The sequence below is a fragment of the Ascaphus truei genome, chromosome 1, assembly GCF_040206685.1.
Source record: "Ascaphus truei isolate aAscTru1 chromosome 1, aAscTru1.hap1, whole genome shotgun sequence".
Lineage (NCBI taxonomy): Eukaryota > Metazoa > Chordata > Amphibia > Anura > Ascaphidae > Ascaphus > Ascaphus truei.
This window is the reverse complement of record NC_134483.1, coordinates 48,630,771-48,645,168: the sequence shown is the minus strand read 5'-3', so window position 1 is coordinate 48,645,168 and position 14,398 is coordinate 48,630,771. Positions and strand designations below refer to the sequence as shown.

Here is a 14,398-nt window from a genome sequence, read left to right as displayed (position 1 = left end):
AATACGTCTTTAAACATGGTAGGGTTACATTTGGGAGGCTATGACATTTTTCTCTCTTTTTTTTTTTTTCTGTGGTGTCTCCTGTAGATAAATTGCATTCTCTCCATCTCTTAGCACTGCTGTGTGTTCTTTTGACAGGAAAGGGGACAAGAACAAATTAATGATGATATTGTGGTGACCGTCTCAAATGAGCCCAGTGCACAGCTAACAGCTATTTTATCATTGGCTAGTAATTCATGCTCTCAATTGACGGGAAAGAATTACTTTGTTTTCAAAGAACCGCATCAAGTGCACATTTCACCTTAAGGATAATTACCTATCACAGCCAGAGGGGACGGCAACACATTGTTTTTTGCTCTTAGCTTCTTGCCCATGTATACATACATATATGTTACATATATACTTAGATATACCTATACATTGGAGCATATTCATCAAGCGCTGGTACAGACACTGGATCCAGCGTTAACTCCCATTCAGGCCAATTGGAGTGAACACATACCAGTGGTTGGTTAATCTGCCCCATAATACATTGCATGTAAAAATCCAGATAACAGTTGTCAATCATTTTCAGGGTACTTGTTTTTCATGATTGTATCATAATACATATTTGGAGGAAGTTTCATTTATGGATTGCAAACAAACTTAAAATTCACTGCACCATGGCAGTCTCAAGTTGGAGATATAATATCAAAGGATTAGGCAGATGTGAATAAAATATGCAAAAACAAAAAGGCAGAACCAATATACCTAAAGTATACCTACCGTTATCATCAACTGCATGTCTGCATGCTGCTGACCATCTTCGGTAATCGTGCAAATATACGTCTTAGATGCTGGGTTTATAAAGTAAGCTCACAGAAAAAGAGAGAGCTAAGTGTTCGGCGCAAGAAGTCAACAGTACCAGTCCCGAAATGAATGCTCTGACCAGTCCCAAATGATGGTCGTTGATCCCAAGTACTCTCTTCAAAAACTGGTAATTCTGCGGGTTCAAAGAAGAGGACAGACCATTGCGCAGTAACTTCCACAGCACAAATCAAATGCCGGCTTACAGCAGATAAATGAATCACAGGCAATTGGTTTTGTCTTTCAATTCAATCAGAGGGCTGGATCCTCCAGTCCCACGCAGTCTCCAGCAGATGTGTACCCATGAATGAATAAAATAAACATAGCGTGGTACAAAAGATAACATTTATTAAAATGTGCAAGACCGAAAATACACTTATGCTCACGCATGAGCTCCCTTGGGGATTTGTGAGCCCTGTAGTGCTTGCAATAGCGTCTTCTACTTAAAGAGGCAATCCCAGCCGTTTTTAATTGTTTTTTTTCCATTTTCTTTAATACAGGATTAAAGCAAGGGGTCTCCAGAGCTGAGCCCCATTCATTTCTGCTCCCGGTACTCCTTGCTTCTGGAGGTGTTCACCTCCGTAGTGAGTGCCGATTGCCACCCCAGGTTTCTCTATATGGCTGCTTTTCAAAGTTCCCTGGCCTTGTGGGCCAATAGGAAGCTACACCGGGTGACGTCACAGCTTCCTATTGGCCCACAGGGCCTGGGATTTTTGGAAAGCAACCATATTGTAAACCCTGGCTACCGGCACCCACTACGTAGGTGAGCACCTCTGGAAGCAGGGGGTTTCCGGTGTTGAAATTACCGAGGTTCAGCTCTGGAGACCCCCTGCTTCAAACCTGTATTTAAAAAACGGCTTGATTTCCTCATTAAGGCCCAGTAACAGAAGGGTTGAAAATGTAAGCCAAGGCACAACTGGAGCTGAGAGAAAGCTGATCACATGTGTAACGGGGTACCCCCTGGTTACTAAATCTACCCTATGGGCTGGCAGTAAACCCTGGTATTCACAGGTCTGCCAGTAGTTATTAAGGGTTTTCCCCCTTCATTCTTTGGTACTGCACTTGAGTGGCGGCAGGGGATGGCATATTCTGTTGTGGCTGGGCCAACGGGATGTCTGCCCTCTGGCTGTACTTATGGGCAGGACCGCCCTAAAGTTAGTTGGTTGTCCTTCTCCATGAGGAAGGCAGGTCACGAATGGGAGCCTGGGATTGGGGCCTTCCCATGTGCTCTTCCCTCCGGGGAGGAGTAGAGTGACTATACCTCTGCCTCCACAAGGGAGGTGGGGAAGAGCTAGGACGGTTGTGGGTGCCCTAGGTCCATAGTGACGGTCCAGGGCCTATCTCCGGTGATACCTCAGAGCCGATATACGAGACTGTGATTCGGAAGGTGACTGCTGAGTACCTGTACCTTACTCACTAAGAATAGTAATAAACCCGTTCCTGTTTGCAATATGTACCTCGTGCCTGGTGTGTGATCTAACTGGGGGGAGAGTTACGATTCTACCATGGGAGATCGCCTCCATATCCTTGGAGCCTGCAGCAGATAGAGGCGCTGCACTGCTAAGTATATCGTGGGGTATGGACCCCAGAAGAAACCTCGGAACCTGACAAAGCAATTAGTTTTGTGAAACGCATAGTTCCCTGCCGGTGCTTGTAATTTGGACACGAGCAGCTACCGTACCTCAGACGAGACCTCGGCGGCCGGTCCCGCAGTCGGACGCGCTTGCGGCAGCTCACCGTGGAGCAGAGGACTTGCCTAGAGATCTGGAGCTGTTTCGTGATTTTAAAGTGTGAATGTTACTATTTTTGTTCTGTTACCATTAAACTGCATTGAAAATTCACTGTGGCTTTGCCCATTTTCCTCACTTGGGACTGTGGGAGCGACGCCATCCACTCACAAATACCCCCACTGGGTGCAACTGGGTGATCAAAGGAGGAGAGGGTCTATATATATGGCCCTAAAGATCTCAGCTCACACATGGCCGTGTGAGTACCCGTTTCATTTAAATTTAGTGTCACTCCCCATTGGTGTTGATTACTCTCATGTTAGGGGATAATCCCGTTTCCAGCCAAGTGTTATACTTTTTGCATATTTTATTGTCTTTCATACTGAGATTTATCCTGGGCATTCTTGCGCTGACCATAACCCCACATCCAAGCTGCTTTATGAAGATTATGGGATGATTTTCTTCTGGTCCAGCTGCAATATCACTTTACGGGCCAGTATTAATCTTTTTTTGCATTGTGTATTTCCTGGCCCAATATTCTGTAAGTTTTAATCAACTACTGTACTGCATTTGGTGGTTTCACGTGTACACCTACTTTCAGGGAGCGCCCCAGTTTATCTGTATTATTACGTATCTTGGGAAGCAAGGGGTCCCTGGAGCTGCAATTGACAGAGTTCAGCTCCGGAGATCCCCTGATTCAATCCTGTGTAATTAAAACGCTTCAATTGCTTCATTAACATGCATATTTTATTAAGTAGACTTTTTTTTTCTCTCTACTGTTTATTTAGATTTTGTCATAGAACAAAAGTTAGAACATTACTAAAGGGTGAACTAGACCTTTTTTTGATATAAAATCTCAGTTGCTTAATATGAACACTGAAGGTTGCGTTTTCTATAGAAGCCCAGGTTATTTGTAATATCTCTGCACCTGGTACATCACAAGAAATTACAATCATACACCCCTTGGCTTTAAATATTACGTGGTTGCCAATTATTCAACATTGAGCAAGTAATTGTTTTTTTCCAGTTCAATAATTACAAATGTTCCAGAGGAACGATATTTTTTTTTCTTAAAAAAATAAATAATGTTTTAAGTGTTTTGCTTTTGATCGTTTTGTTGAAGCTTGAAGTGATTAGATTAAAGAGATCAGCATGTTCCGTTCTGACATATGCAATTGCTCTGTTATGTCAGCACCCTATGGTATTAGTACAGTATATTGATTTGAAGGAAATAATTAAGGGGAAATGGCTCACAAAAACACTGCTTGCTATTAGGAATGAAAACATCCCCGGACTGATCATCTGAAAAGCTAAGGGCATGTGCAGACTGTCTGCTGACACTTTTGAAATTCTGTTGTAGGATAGGCCCCTATGAATACATTTCCACATGTCTCCTTATAAAACATATTAGCATACGCTCTGCTATAAAGGAAATCCAAGCGTGCATTTTTTATTGTTGAATGTTTTCTATTTTTAACATAGGATTGAGGCTGGGGGTGTCCGGAGCTGAACCCCATTAATTACAGCCCCTGCTTCCGGAGATACTTACCTCGGTAGTAGGTCTCTGTAGCCGCTCTGCTCGGCTAGTGGGATTCACACAATGGCAGAGATTCCCTGCTCCCGCGCCCTGCGGGCCAACAGGAAGCCGTGACGTCATCTCAGGTGCGGCTTCCTGTTGGCCCATGAAAACCTGGGAGGTTTAAACCTTTGGATCTCGGTATCTCGGGAAGCAGGCGGTCCCCGCAGCTGAAATTAATGAGGTTCAGCTCCGGAGACCCCCTGCTTCAAACCGATGTTCAAAAATAATAATGAAAAAAAGCGCCTGACTTGCTCCTTTAAAGCGGCGGTCCCACCGCCGATACTATGGTGAATGCCAATATGAGACCTCGTGAATTGTTTGAATCAAGGAAGAGAAAAAAAATACCCCTTAAACTCCCACCTGAGAGCACTCAGCAAAACGCACAATGTTCTGAGTGGTTCGCGCCTCGTATACATTCGTCCTAATCCTGACACATGGATACTGTCCATGATACTCCTAGCGCCAATATACCAGCAAAATAGCTATTTTGTAACATTTGATACAGAGCCTCCATTACGCTAGCCACTTTGGCAGAGAAAAAAATCAATTAGCTATCATAGAGAATATGTGAATTACCACTGGAAGCACGGTTTAGTCAAAGATTAATCGTAGGAATTGTGTTCTCAAGTTAAGTAAATAACAACATTACTAAAAGGCATTCCACTAAGTAAATGTACTGCTTGATTTACTTCGATTAGATTAATAAGTGGCAGGAATATCCAGTCATTACAAACAAGACCTTTTTCCACGTAATTGTGGCATTTTATGCTGTTTTCAATCATCATGAGCAGTCCTGTATATTGTACGGTAGGACATGAAAATCTATGTTGTTTTCACGTAAATAACACGTACAGTAACAATACGTGAATGATTCAGATTTAAGCTCAAATATTTATAGCAGATAAATAGGATGTTCATCTCTTAGAAGCCAACCACAACTCATTAACTGAAATGTGTTGTGTGTGCAGCGAATTTCCTATTTATAGAACTATATATGTGTAGCCATGTTCCCCCCCCCCCCCCCCCCCGACACAGATCGTGCCTCTAAGGTGTATTGAGGGCTGGCTACATGTATTATGGTGGTGCATACCTGCTTTGAACAGGAGGGCCTGAGTCTCCCGCGTTGGTGTGGGGGATAACAGGGCCAGGCTTCTGGGGTATATGCCTCCATTCTTTAGTGGTTGTGGTGCAGCGCCTCCATTCTCTGGCGAAACCTAGGGGATAGGTTGGAATCTTCCCAGAGAAAGCCCTGGTCCCAGGGCGAGAGATTCCAATCTCACACAGTCTTATATAAAACAGCAATGTCTTTATTGTCTTTTCTCAGTGATGCAGCACACAGCAGCAGTTCATGGGCAGTATTAGTCACGGCAGTACACAGGTATCTGACCTCCTCTCCTCTTCCTCCAGGATTTGTACCCCTGCAGGATGGCTGTAACGGGGCCTCAATACCCCTACCTCCACCCGAGGGTAGGCCCTCTGGGTGAGGCTAGATCTCCCCCATCACCCCCTCAGCAGGGTGAGGGGCATTGGTCCACTATAGCTGTATCAGCTCTACTCAGACGGGCTCTGAGTTCTTCTCTCCTGTCTCCTCCAAATTCACTCAGCTCTCTCTCTCTGAACTGTGCAGCTCACATGCTCCTCTCGTCAGCTCCCAGAACAGACTGGACTATCCGTCACATTCTCCTCTCTCAGACTCACGACCTCCACACTCCAGCTACTGACTCTCCAACAACTCTCACAGAACTCAACAGCAACTGACTCATACTCCCTCCAGACTGACACAGACACACACAGGAGCAGCCCACTAAATAGATACAGCCCTGCCCCTTATGATGTCAGCAGGACCTCCCCTCTGTCTCAGGCCTGCCACAGAGTCAGGGGCCTACCTCTATCAAGCAAGGCAGGGCTTGGTGGGGGGAAAACCCATGATTACTACTGGCGCCTGCCCTTACCAGGGCTTACTCCAGTGGAGAAGGATTGGTAGCCCACTATTTCTTACAGGGGCTACATATGTAAAATACATTACTACTGTATGCAAGATATACATATATTTAATATAATGACATCAATATAATATACTAAATGCTTAATATATTTTATTAATGACAAGACCACAGTGTAATTTTACATATAAAAACTCATAGCAGTGTGACCGCTCTTATTCTCCTCAGATTAACACCTGCTGCTGAGGTTCGGGGCCTGAGTTCTCATCTGATGTATGATGCCACGTGTGGCTTTAGGTTAGACAACGGGAGACAAACTAGAGTAGTGTTTATGGTATAATCGTATTTATAAAAAAAAAAAGGAACAACGAGTATTCGGGTACCTTGTGATCCTTAACAAAGGATCACTACATACATCACATAACACAACATCACATCAATATAACATGCCCCTCAAGTGCTGCGCTGAGTACCAAAGGCCTGTGTGCTGGTGCTGGTGCTGGTGCTGGCACACCGTTGGAGTTCGTTAATACTGAGAAGTGTTGCAGGCCTGTACTTCATGAAACGCTGCGGTACCACTTTAGATGAATGCTGTAGAGGGCCCCTTCTGACGGTGCTTGTTCCTCTGCACGGCTACCACCCAGGTGATTGCATGGCCTCCTTGCAATCGTAGCCGGTCTTACGTTCCTCAGCGCTCACTTTCTCCCGCGGGATGCAGATGGCCCTGGGTTAACTGCAGTCCTGAGATCTATCAAGTGCATGCAGAGCTGCTGTGCCGGCTCTGCACTAGCAGCTCTCACTTGCATTTCTGCACCTGCGTGTCCTGCAAGGGACCTTTCTAGATTTCCTCTCCGGAGTCCGATCTCATTGGTTGAGGCCATCTCCGTCACATGTCACATCCTCCTGCACCAGAAGTGGCTCCCTGATGCAGCAAAGCAAGCTGGAAGTTGTAGTTTCCTATTATAGAACACACAAGAGAGGAGGGAGGCAGGGAGTAGTGTATGTGTGTCAGCTGCATGCACTTATAAGGGGTTTACATCCTCCCCCTACTAAAGATGTTGATATCCCCATCCTTTGCCATAACAAAACTAAACTAGCAAATGCATCCTCTCTAGGTACATATTATCATAGGTACAGTGGAACTCCTACACATACAAAATCTAGGGTCAGTCAGCACTACTAATACACATATACAGAAAAGAATAAGTGGTGCATGGAGGTATGAGGGTCTCCCTAAACCCCAGACAGATACAAAAGTAAAAGAGTATCCGCAGGACTCATATGCAGCTGTGACACCAATAAAGGGAGCAGTTTCATGCAAAGAGAGAAAAAAATCTGATTACGCAGAGCATGCTAAACAGGGTATTGTCAGAAGGGAACTACCCAGACAAATACTCCTACAGAGAGGGGTATACCCAGGAGGACAGGGAAAGGGGACAAGGGGGGCAAACATCACACTAATTTACATACTATAAAACATATGAAGAACACAATAAAGTGCAAAAAAGTGCTACACAATGCCAAAAGGCAAAATCACAAAAAATAAAAAAGGAAAACACAGTCCAAAGTAAAGGGGGCTGGCTATGTCTCGGGCACTTAGCCCTCCTTGGCCCGTTCCCACAAAAACATGGTACTTCCCTTCAAGAGGCAAAAAGAGTCCCGTAGCTACAATGCAACATATGAATACTTTATCTGTAGGAAGGTGATGCAGGAAGGATCCAATCATCATCTCACCAGCTGCTTGGCATGGCATCACATACTATCCAGCATGTAAGAGGAGTGTGTCCTACACATACAGTTCTCACACATAGCAGCATTAGCGCACTACATTGTACCATACCTCCCAGATCCACTTAGGTCTAGTGTCCAGCGGATAACCCATTTGGCTACACTAACCATTGGGATTTCTGTTGATACTCCAGGAGAATCATAGGTCAGTCTCATGGGTGGCCTGATCTCCCTTCTGGGCCATGTAGAATACACCTGTGGTGCTACAGTTACTTCCCTTGCCTTTCAGTGGACCCACAGGGTTCAAGTGGATCGTGTTCTGCTGACTCATCTTCAACTTCATTATTCTGCTCTATAGGATTCAACTGGGTGAATTCCTCTGCTTCTAGGTCTAACTCAGAGATGATATCTCGCTCTCTGTCTTGTGACCCTGATAGTCGAATTGGGGAAAACGTTTTGTTGCGGATTCCTCCGATCAGAATCCATAATTTCATACATGTGACCTAACATCCTTTCTCCTCTATAATCCTCATCAGACTCATCATCACTTTCTCTTGTGTGAGTTCTTAAGGGAATTCTAGCTGGACCTTATCCGCTATTGAACCGTTCACTCCTTCTAGGCTTGGTATCTACCGCTGGAGTCCCTTCTTCCACAGGGCCCCTCACATGCGGACCTTTTGGCAGTTAGTGGTTCCTGTGTAGATTGTTTTCTGACCCACTGCCTTTTGCAGGTTGCAGTCAGTATGCAGGCAGCCCCTATAATTTCTCTACTACCACATAAGTTTCTGGTATCCAGCGGTTGGCTATTTTATCCTTGCCCGTATTACCCAAATTCCTGATAAGAACTCTGTCTCACACTTGCAATTCTTGGCCATGCACCCTTTTGTCAAACTGGCCTTCATTCCCTCGGTTACTGGTGTCAGCCACAGCAGTGGCCAGTTTATACGCCTTCTATAACTGTTCTTTGAGCTTTTCCACAAATTGCATGTAAGGGGTAAGGGATGTGCCATCTGCTGCCACTCCGAAGCACAGATCAATTTGAAACCTGGCCTCCAACCCAAACCTCAGATAGTATGGTGGGTACCCCGTAGTGTCATTCCGGGTGCAATTATATGCACGCAGCAGGTGATGCACATGCTGACTCCATTGCTCGTTCTCCTGGGTATTTAATGTGCCCATCATATTCAATAGTGTCCTATTAAACCTCTCCGGTGGTGGTCCCCCTCTGGGTGGTACTGCACGATTCGAGATTTCTTTATCCCACAAAGTCGTAGCAATTCCTTGGTCAAGCTGCTCTCAAAATCTCGTACTTGATCAGAATGGATTCTAACGGGTAGTCCATAATTAAAAAAGTATTTGTCCCACAGCACCTTGGCGATCATAATGGCTCGCTGGTCCTTGGTCGGAAAAGTTGGAGGATAACTGGTGAAGTGGTCAGTGACCTCTGTAGAATGTTACTAGTGTTTTTTTTCTATCTGGCTCTAATGACAGAAAGTCCATGCAGCCCAAATCCAATGGTCCCTTGCTAGTTATATTTACTAATGGTGCAGCCCTAATGGTAGGCAGGGTTTTCCTTGGCACGTACCGCCCACAATTCTTGCCGTATATTCAACATCTTTGGCCATTCGGGGCCAGTAGAACCGATCTTTTACTAGTCCCAACTTCTTGTTAGTTCCCAGGTGACCATGGTCCCTTGCTAGTTATATTTACTAATGGTGCAGCCCTAATGGTAGACAGGGTTTTCCTTGGCACGTACCGCCCACAATTCTTGCCGTATATTCAACATCTTTGGCCATTCGGGGCCAGTAGAACCGATCTTTTACTAGTCCCAACTTCTTGTTAGTTCCCAGGTGACCATGGTTGTCATGGAGGGAACGGAGTACCACCTGCTTATTATTGGTAGAGGAGTACCAATTGTTAGTTACCATATGTTGGAGACCTTTTGGTGACTCAAAACATTACTCCACTCTTTATTACTAGATTAGGCCATTGTTTCACTAGTAACAGGCTGTCAGGGTGCATCCCATTGACTGCTGAGGCCAACGTTTGGTTCCTAAGTGTTAGGCATACTTCTTTTAAGCCTGAATCTGTCTGTTATGCTTTCTGTATGTCCTGCCTGTTTAATTGAGGCAACCCTTCCATGGTTAACGCTGCAGAGTGAGTGTAGGGTTGAATAGATATCTGCGTATCATCTACATAGAGATGATACTTGAGGCCAAAAGAGTTGATGAGGTAATCGAGTGATGGTGTGTAGAGCAACAAAAGGAGAGGTCCAAGAACAGAGACCTGAGGTTCACCAATAGAGAGATCAACAGGAGACTAAGACCTGTTAGCAATAGATACGAATAATGTCCGATGGGAGGGGTATGATGAGAATCAGAACCACTCACCTTATCTTTATTGACTCTGTAAGAATTATAGGGTGGGATAAGGTTAAAGGAAACCATTTATTTAGAAACAGTCCTCCATTCAGAAACCACATGAGGAGTGTGTTGCTCCGCGCTAATGTTGTTACTGTAGGGAATCCCTCTTGCAGCCTTCAGTCTGGGGGGGTTCCACACGTCCCCTATAAGAGTGAGCTCCCACAAGGGGGGCTCACAGACAGGATAAACAATTGACAGACAGGCGCACTAAGGGGTATACACACTTTATTGGTAATATAGGACAGTGGGCAAAGGCATCCACTGATACAGTTTAAAACAGAAAGGTAAACAATTAACGTTAAAAATGACTGGTAAATACACCAGTATGATCGGTGAATAGCACCGGGTTACCGCTGGATCTAGCTATGTACTACAGAAAGGGTCCGGACCAGTCTGAGTACTTACCCTGCTAGATGCGTGGAGACCCGCTCCCACCGGCTGCAAAAACTCCACAGGAACTACCGCCACGTGACCTCTACGCGTTTCGCACGTAGTGCTTCGTCAGGAGGTCACGTGATAGCGCTGTCCCTGGAGTTTAAATGCAGAGCAGCAGCCAATGGATCTAATGTGATTAAGGAAAGTGGAAGTACATGTAATTCCAACCGAGTGAAAATGGAGTTTCATACAGCATGTATAAATAATTAACTAATTAAAAACACATTCTGAATTGGAATAATGAATGATAGGTCCCAAGTTTAAATCTGAGTTCACCTGTTGCCTCAGATATAAATCACATCACTTCCAAACATAAATTATCATATCCATATTAGATCAAAACATATATATACACATATATTAAAAGTTTTAAAAAAAAACTAAAAATTGAATTTTTAAGAAAAAATATATTATTATTTTTTGTTAATATTATTATTTGGTTTTAAAAGAACATATTATCTAAAAATATGATAAAACATAAATAAATCACATAAAGAAACCCGACATCCTCCTCCCTCCCTACAGCTAAGGCTGTCACAGCCGGCACACCGTGCCTGAAAGCCCCCGCGCCGACGTCCTCCTCCCTCCCTACAGCTGCGGCTGTCACGGCCGCCTCATAGCACCCGCGCCTCACCTCCCTTTCCCTTCCCCGGCTCCTACCTGCAGCCTCCGCCGCTGCTTCAGGTATGGGGACACGGGGGGGGAGACATTCAGGGGGAGGTGGGAGAGACATGTGGGGGGGGGGAGAAGAGATGCAGGGGGGGAGAGATAACACACTCACCCACTCAGTCACTCACCCACTCACCCACCCAGTCACTCACCCACCTAGTCACTCACTCACCCACACAGTCACCCACCCACCCAGTCACTCACCCACCCAGTCACTCACCCACCCACTGAGCTCTGAAGGGGGGGGGAATTGGACATGTGAGGGGGGGGGGATGGGCCGGAGCTGTGAACGGGATGGGGGACCCAGCTGTTAATATGGGGCCACATTCATGTGCAAGGGGGCCCCGATTGCTGTTAACGGGGAGAAAGGGGAAGGGGGGGGGGAGAGAGGGCAATGGAGAGAGAGAGATGGCAATGGGGAGAGAGACAAATGGCAATGGGGGAGAGAGAGAGGGGAGGGGGGAGAGAGAGGGGGGAGGAGGGAGAGAGAGAGGGGGGAGCAGAGACAGAGGGGGAGCGGGAAAATTCAATGCCGGGCAACGCCGGGTATATCAGCTGGTATATATATATTTCATACTTTCAATGATGTACATTTGCTATCTACTTTGAGATCCAAAAATTTTTGGGGAGGAAAACAATAAATCTTGCAAATGTCACCTGCTTCTATGCCAAATGTCCTTATGTCTCCATAAACCAAGAGAGATTCAACACTCTTATTTGTTATTATTGGGGGGGTATGTAGTGGTCAGGGTGGGAATCACAGAAATAGCAAAATGTACCTGTGTTCTGTGGTCCCGTACAGTTCTATCTTAACTATGGTTGCTAGGTGGCTGCTCCAAAAATACTGTAAACAATAGTGAAAGGTGCAATGTGCTTCACACACACGCACTAACGACACACTCAAGAGATACAAGCCTCTCTCACAGCTCCATGCTGTTTCCTCCTCTCCTTGGACCCACTCTCAGGCTCCTGACACCTCCTCCTGATCGGCTGCCGCTGGTAATGCAGCCAATCCGGATGGAGGAAGCTGCCCAGCCTTCTAGCAACTGCCCTGCTCTCTCCCTGCTCAGGGAAATCCCGCGGCCCCACAAGCCGGTCATGTCACTTTGTCCAGAGAGCTAATATTCGGTATACACATACATGTCCAGTATAACCTCTCATTTTTTACTGGACAAAATACAGGACAGTTCAACACTGGTCACCTGGCAACCCTAATATTCTTAACTAATGAGAATGATATTCCAGGAATGGAAATGTCCAGAAGTAATGTTTCACGTAGGACATTCATTTACAGGGAGAGTACAAATTGAACTGAAATGCTGCTTTAATGCTCCTAAGACACATTCCTGCCATTTTTTTTTCCTCCTTGACTGGAACTTTAAAACATAACGAACAATAGACTTTACTGTTATTTACAAACATATCTATTTACTGAACACTGTATGCATGGACTACTGCAGCTGAAAACAGAGGAACTGCTTCTTTATGGTAGCTGGCATAGAATTGTAAATATTTTTATTTCTCCCATAGGAAATGGCTCCTGGAAGAGAGGAGACAAGTACGACCTTGAGGCCAAGCAAGCGTACTCATCCCTCCAAACAGTCACTCTACTCAGGACAGTGAAACCCGAGTTTGAGAAGTTTTCCATCGAGGTGAAAAGTTCTGTTCAAAACCTGGGAATCAATGAGGACGATTACGTAAGTACTTGATCACGAGCCCTAATGCTTTAGCTGTCTGTAAACAACCTCATAATTTAATCAAAGGTGACAAAATGCTCTGTTGTGCATGTTTCACACAGGCTAGTTGGGTTCAAAAATTCAAGGTTAGTGCTAGACACTGCCTCTTGCAACCAAAGAAGTAAATGACGGTCATGCAAAATAAACTTTAATTCCCTTTCCCATTATCATAAAGGCATTATAAAATAAGCTGCCTGCAGTTATTTTTTTTCTACCTCGTTGCTAGTTTGACCTTTTATTCACACATACTGTAAGCTTGCAGCTGCAATTCAAAAATGCACAATAAAAAAAAGTCAGACAAATATACAGGATCACTATGTTTTCATTTTTTTTTAAATTTTGACTAGTTTAACTATTATCTTTGTGACCTTACATGCCTGCAGTCAAACATGTCCGCGTATGCTTTGAATTCTAACATTCCCATGGAAAGGATTATGGGTTGAAAAGCAAAACATTACTGTGGACATGCCTAATGTACTGTAAATACATGAAAGACAAAGTCAGTGCCTGGTGACTGATTAGTCGCCTGCAGTTGAAGTTCTAGGACCCACAGCCCTCACCCAAAAACTTAAAGGGGGTCCCCATAGAATCAAAGTGAACAAAAAAAACTTGTTAAATGGGTTAAACGCACCCTAATGACAAGTTTTTGTGTTGTTCGTTTAACATAGGATTGAAGCAGGGGGTCTACGGAGCTGAACTCCATTCATTTCAGCTCCGGGGACCCCCTGCTTCCGGAGATACTTACCTCTGTAGGGGGTGCCGGTAGCTGCTCAGCTAGCAGGTTTCATGTAATGGCAAAGTTTCAAATCTACCACGCCCTGGGGGGCCAATAGGAAACCTTGATGTCATCAGCTAGGTAATGGCGGTGCACAGCCGAGAAAAACAGACCTGGAGTGACGGTGCCGGTAGCACAAAAAAACTTTAATGGCACATACACAAAGAGAGCCACTCTAACGTGTTTCGCTGACAGTGGCGCTTTGTCAAAAAGTAATAGTAAAGCTGACACAAAGAGTAGCAAACACATGCGTCTTTGTGCGCCAATGTATAAAACCGAATTTGATGTGTTGTGCTACGTTACTGATGACAGAGGGTGGCGTGAGAGGAGGCGTTTGGATGTTGTCAGTGGCGCACTTATGCTACTGTATGTAATAACACATTTCATGCATGCGCCACTTTTGTGCGCCCAAAAAAGTGTCAAAATTATCCGTCCCGATTTTCTTGGCGTAAAAAGCAAAAACAAGTAGACGCAAACAATTCTTGATGTATTCATGTGTATGACCTAGAAATGTAATCAATATAAGTATTTCTAAAT

At 44.8% G+C, this 14,398-nt stretch overlaps 1 protein-coding gene across 2 annotated transcripts in view; it reads left to right on the top strand.

Annotated features, from left to right (window-relative positions):
* The window catches only part of NPR3 (natriuretic peptide receptor 3), a 119,217-nt gene that overhangs the window by 22,520 nt on the left and 82,299 nt on the right, over window positions 1–14,398 (top strand). For both annotated transcript variants that reach the window (XM_075587724.1, XM_075587713.1), the window contains exon 3: window positions 12,881–13,047. In XM_075587724.1, coding sequence (XP_075443839.1) covers window positions 12,881–13,047 — 167 coding nt within the window. The remainder of the gene's footprint in view (window positions 1–12,880; window positions 13,048–14,398) is intronic.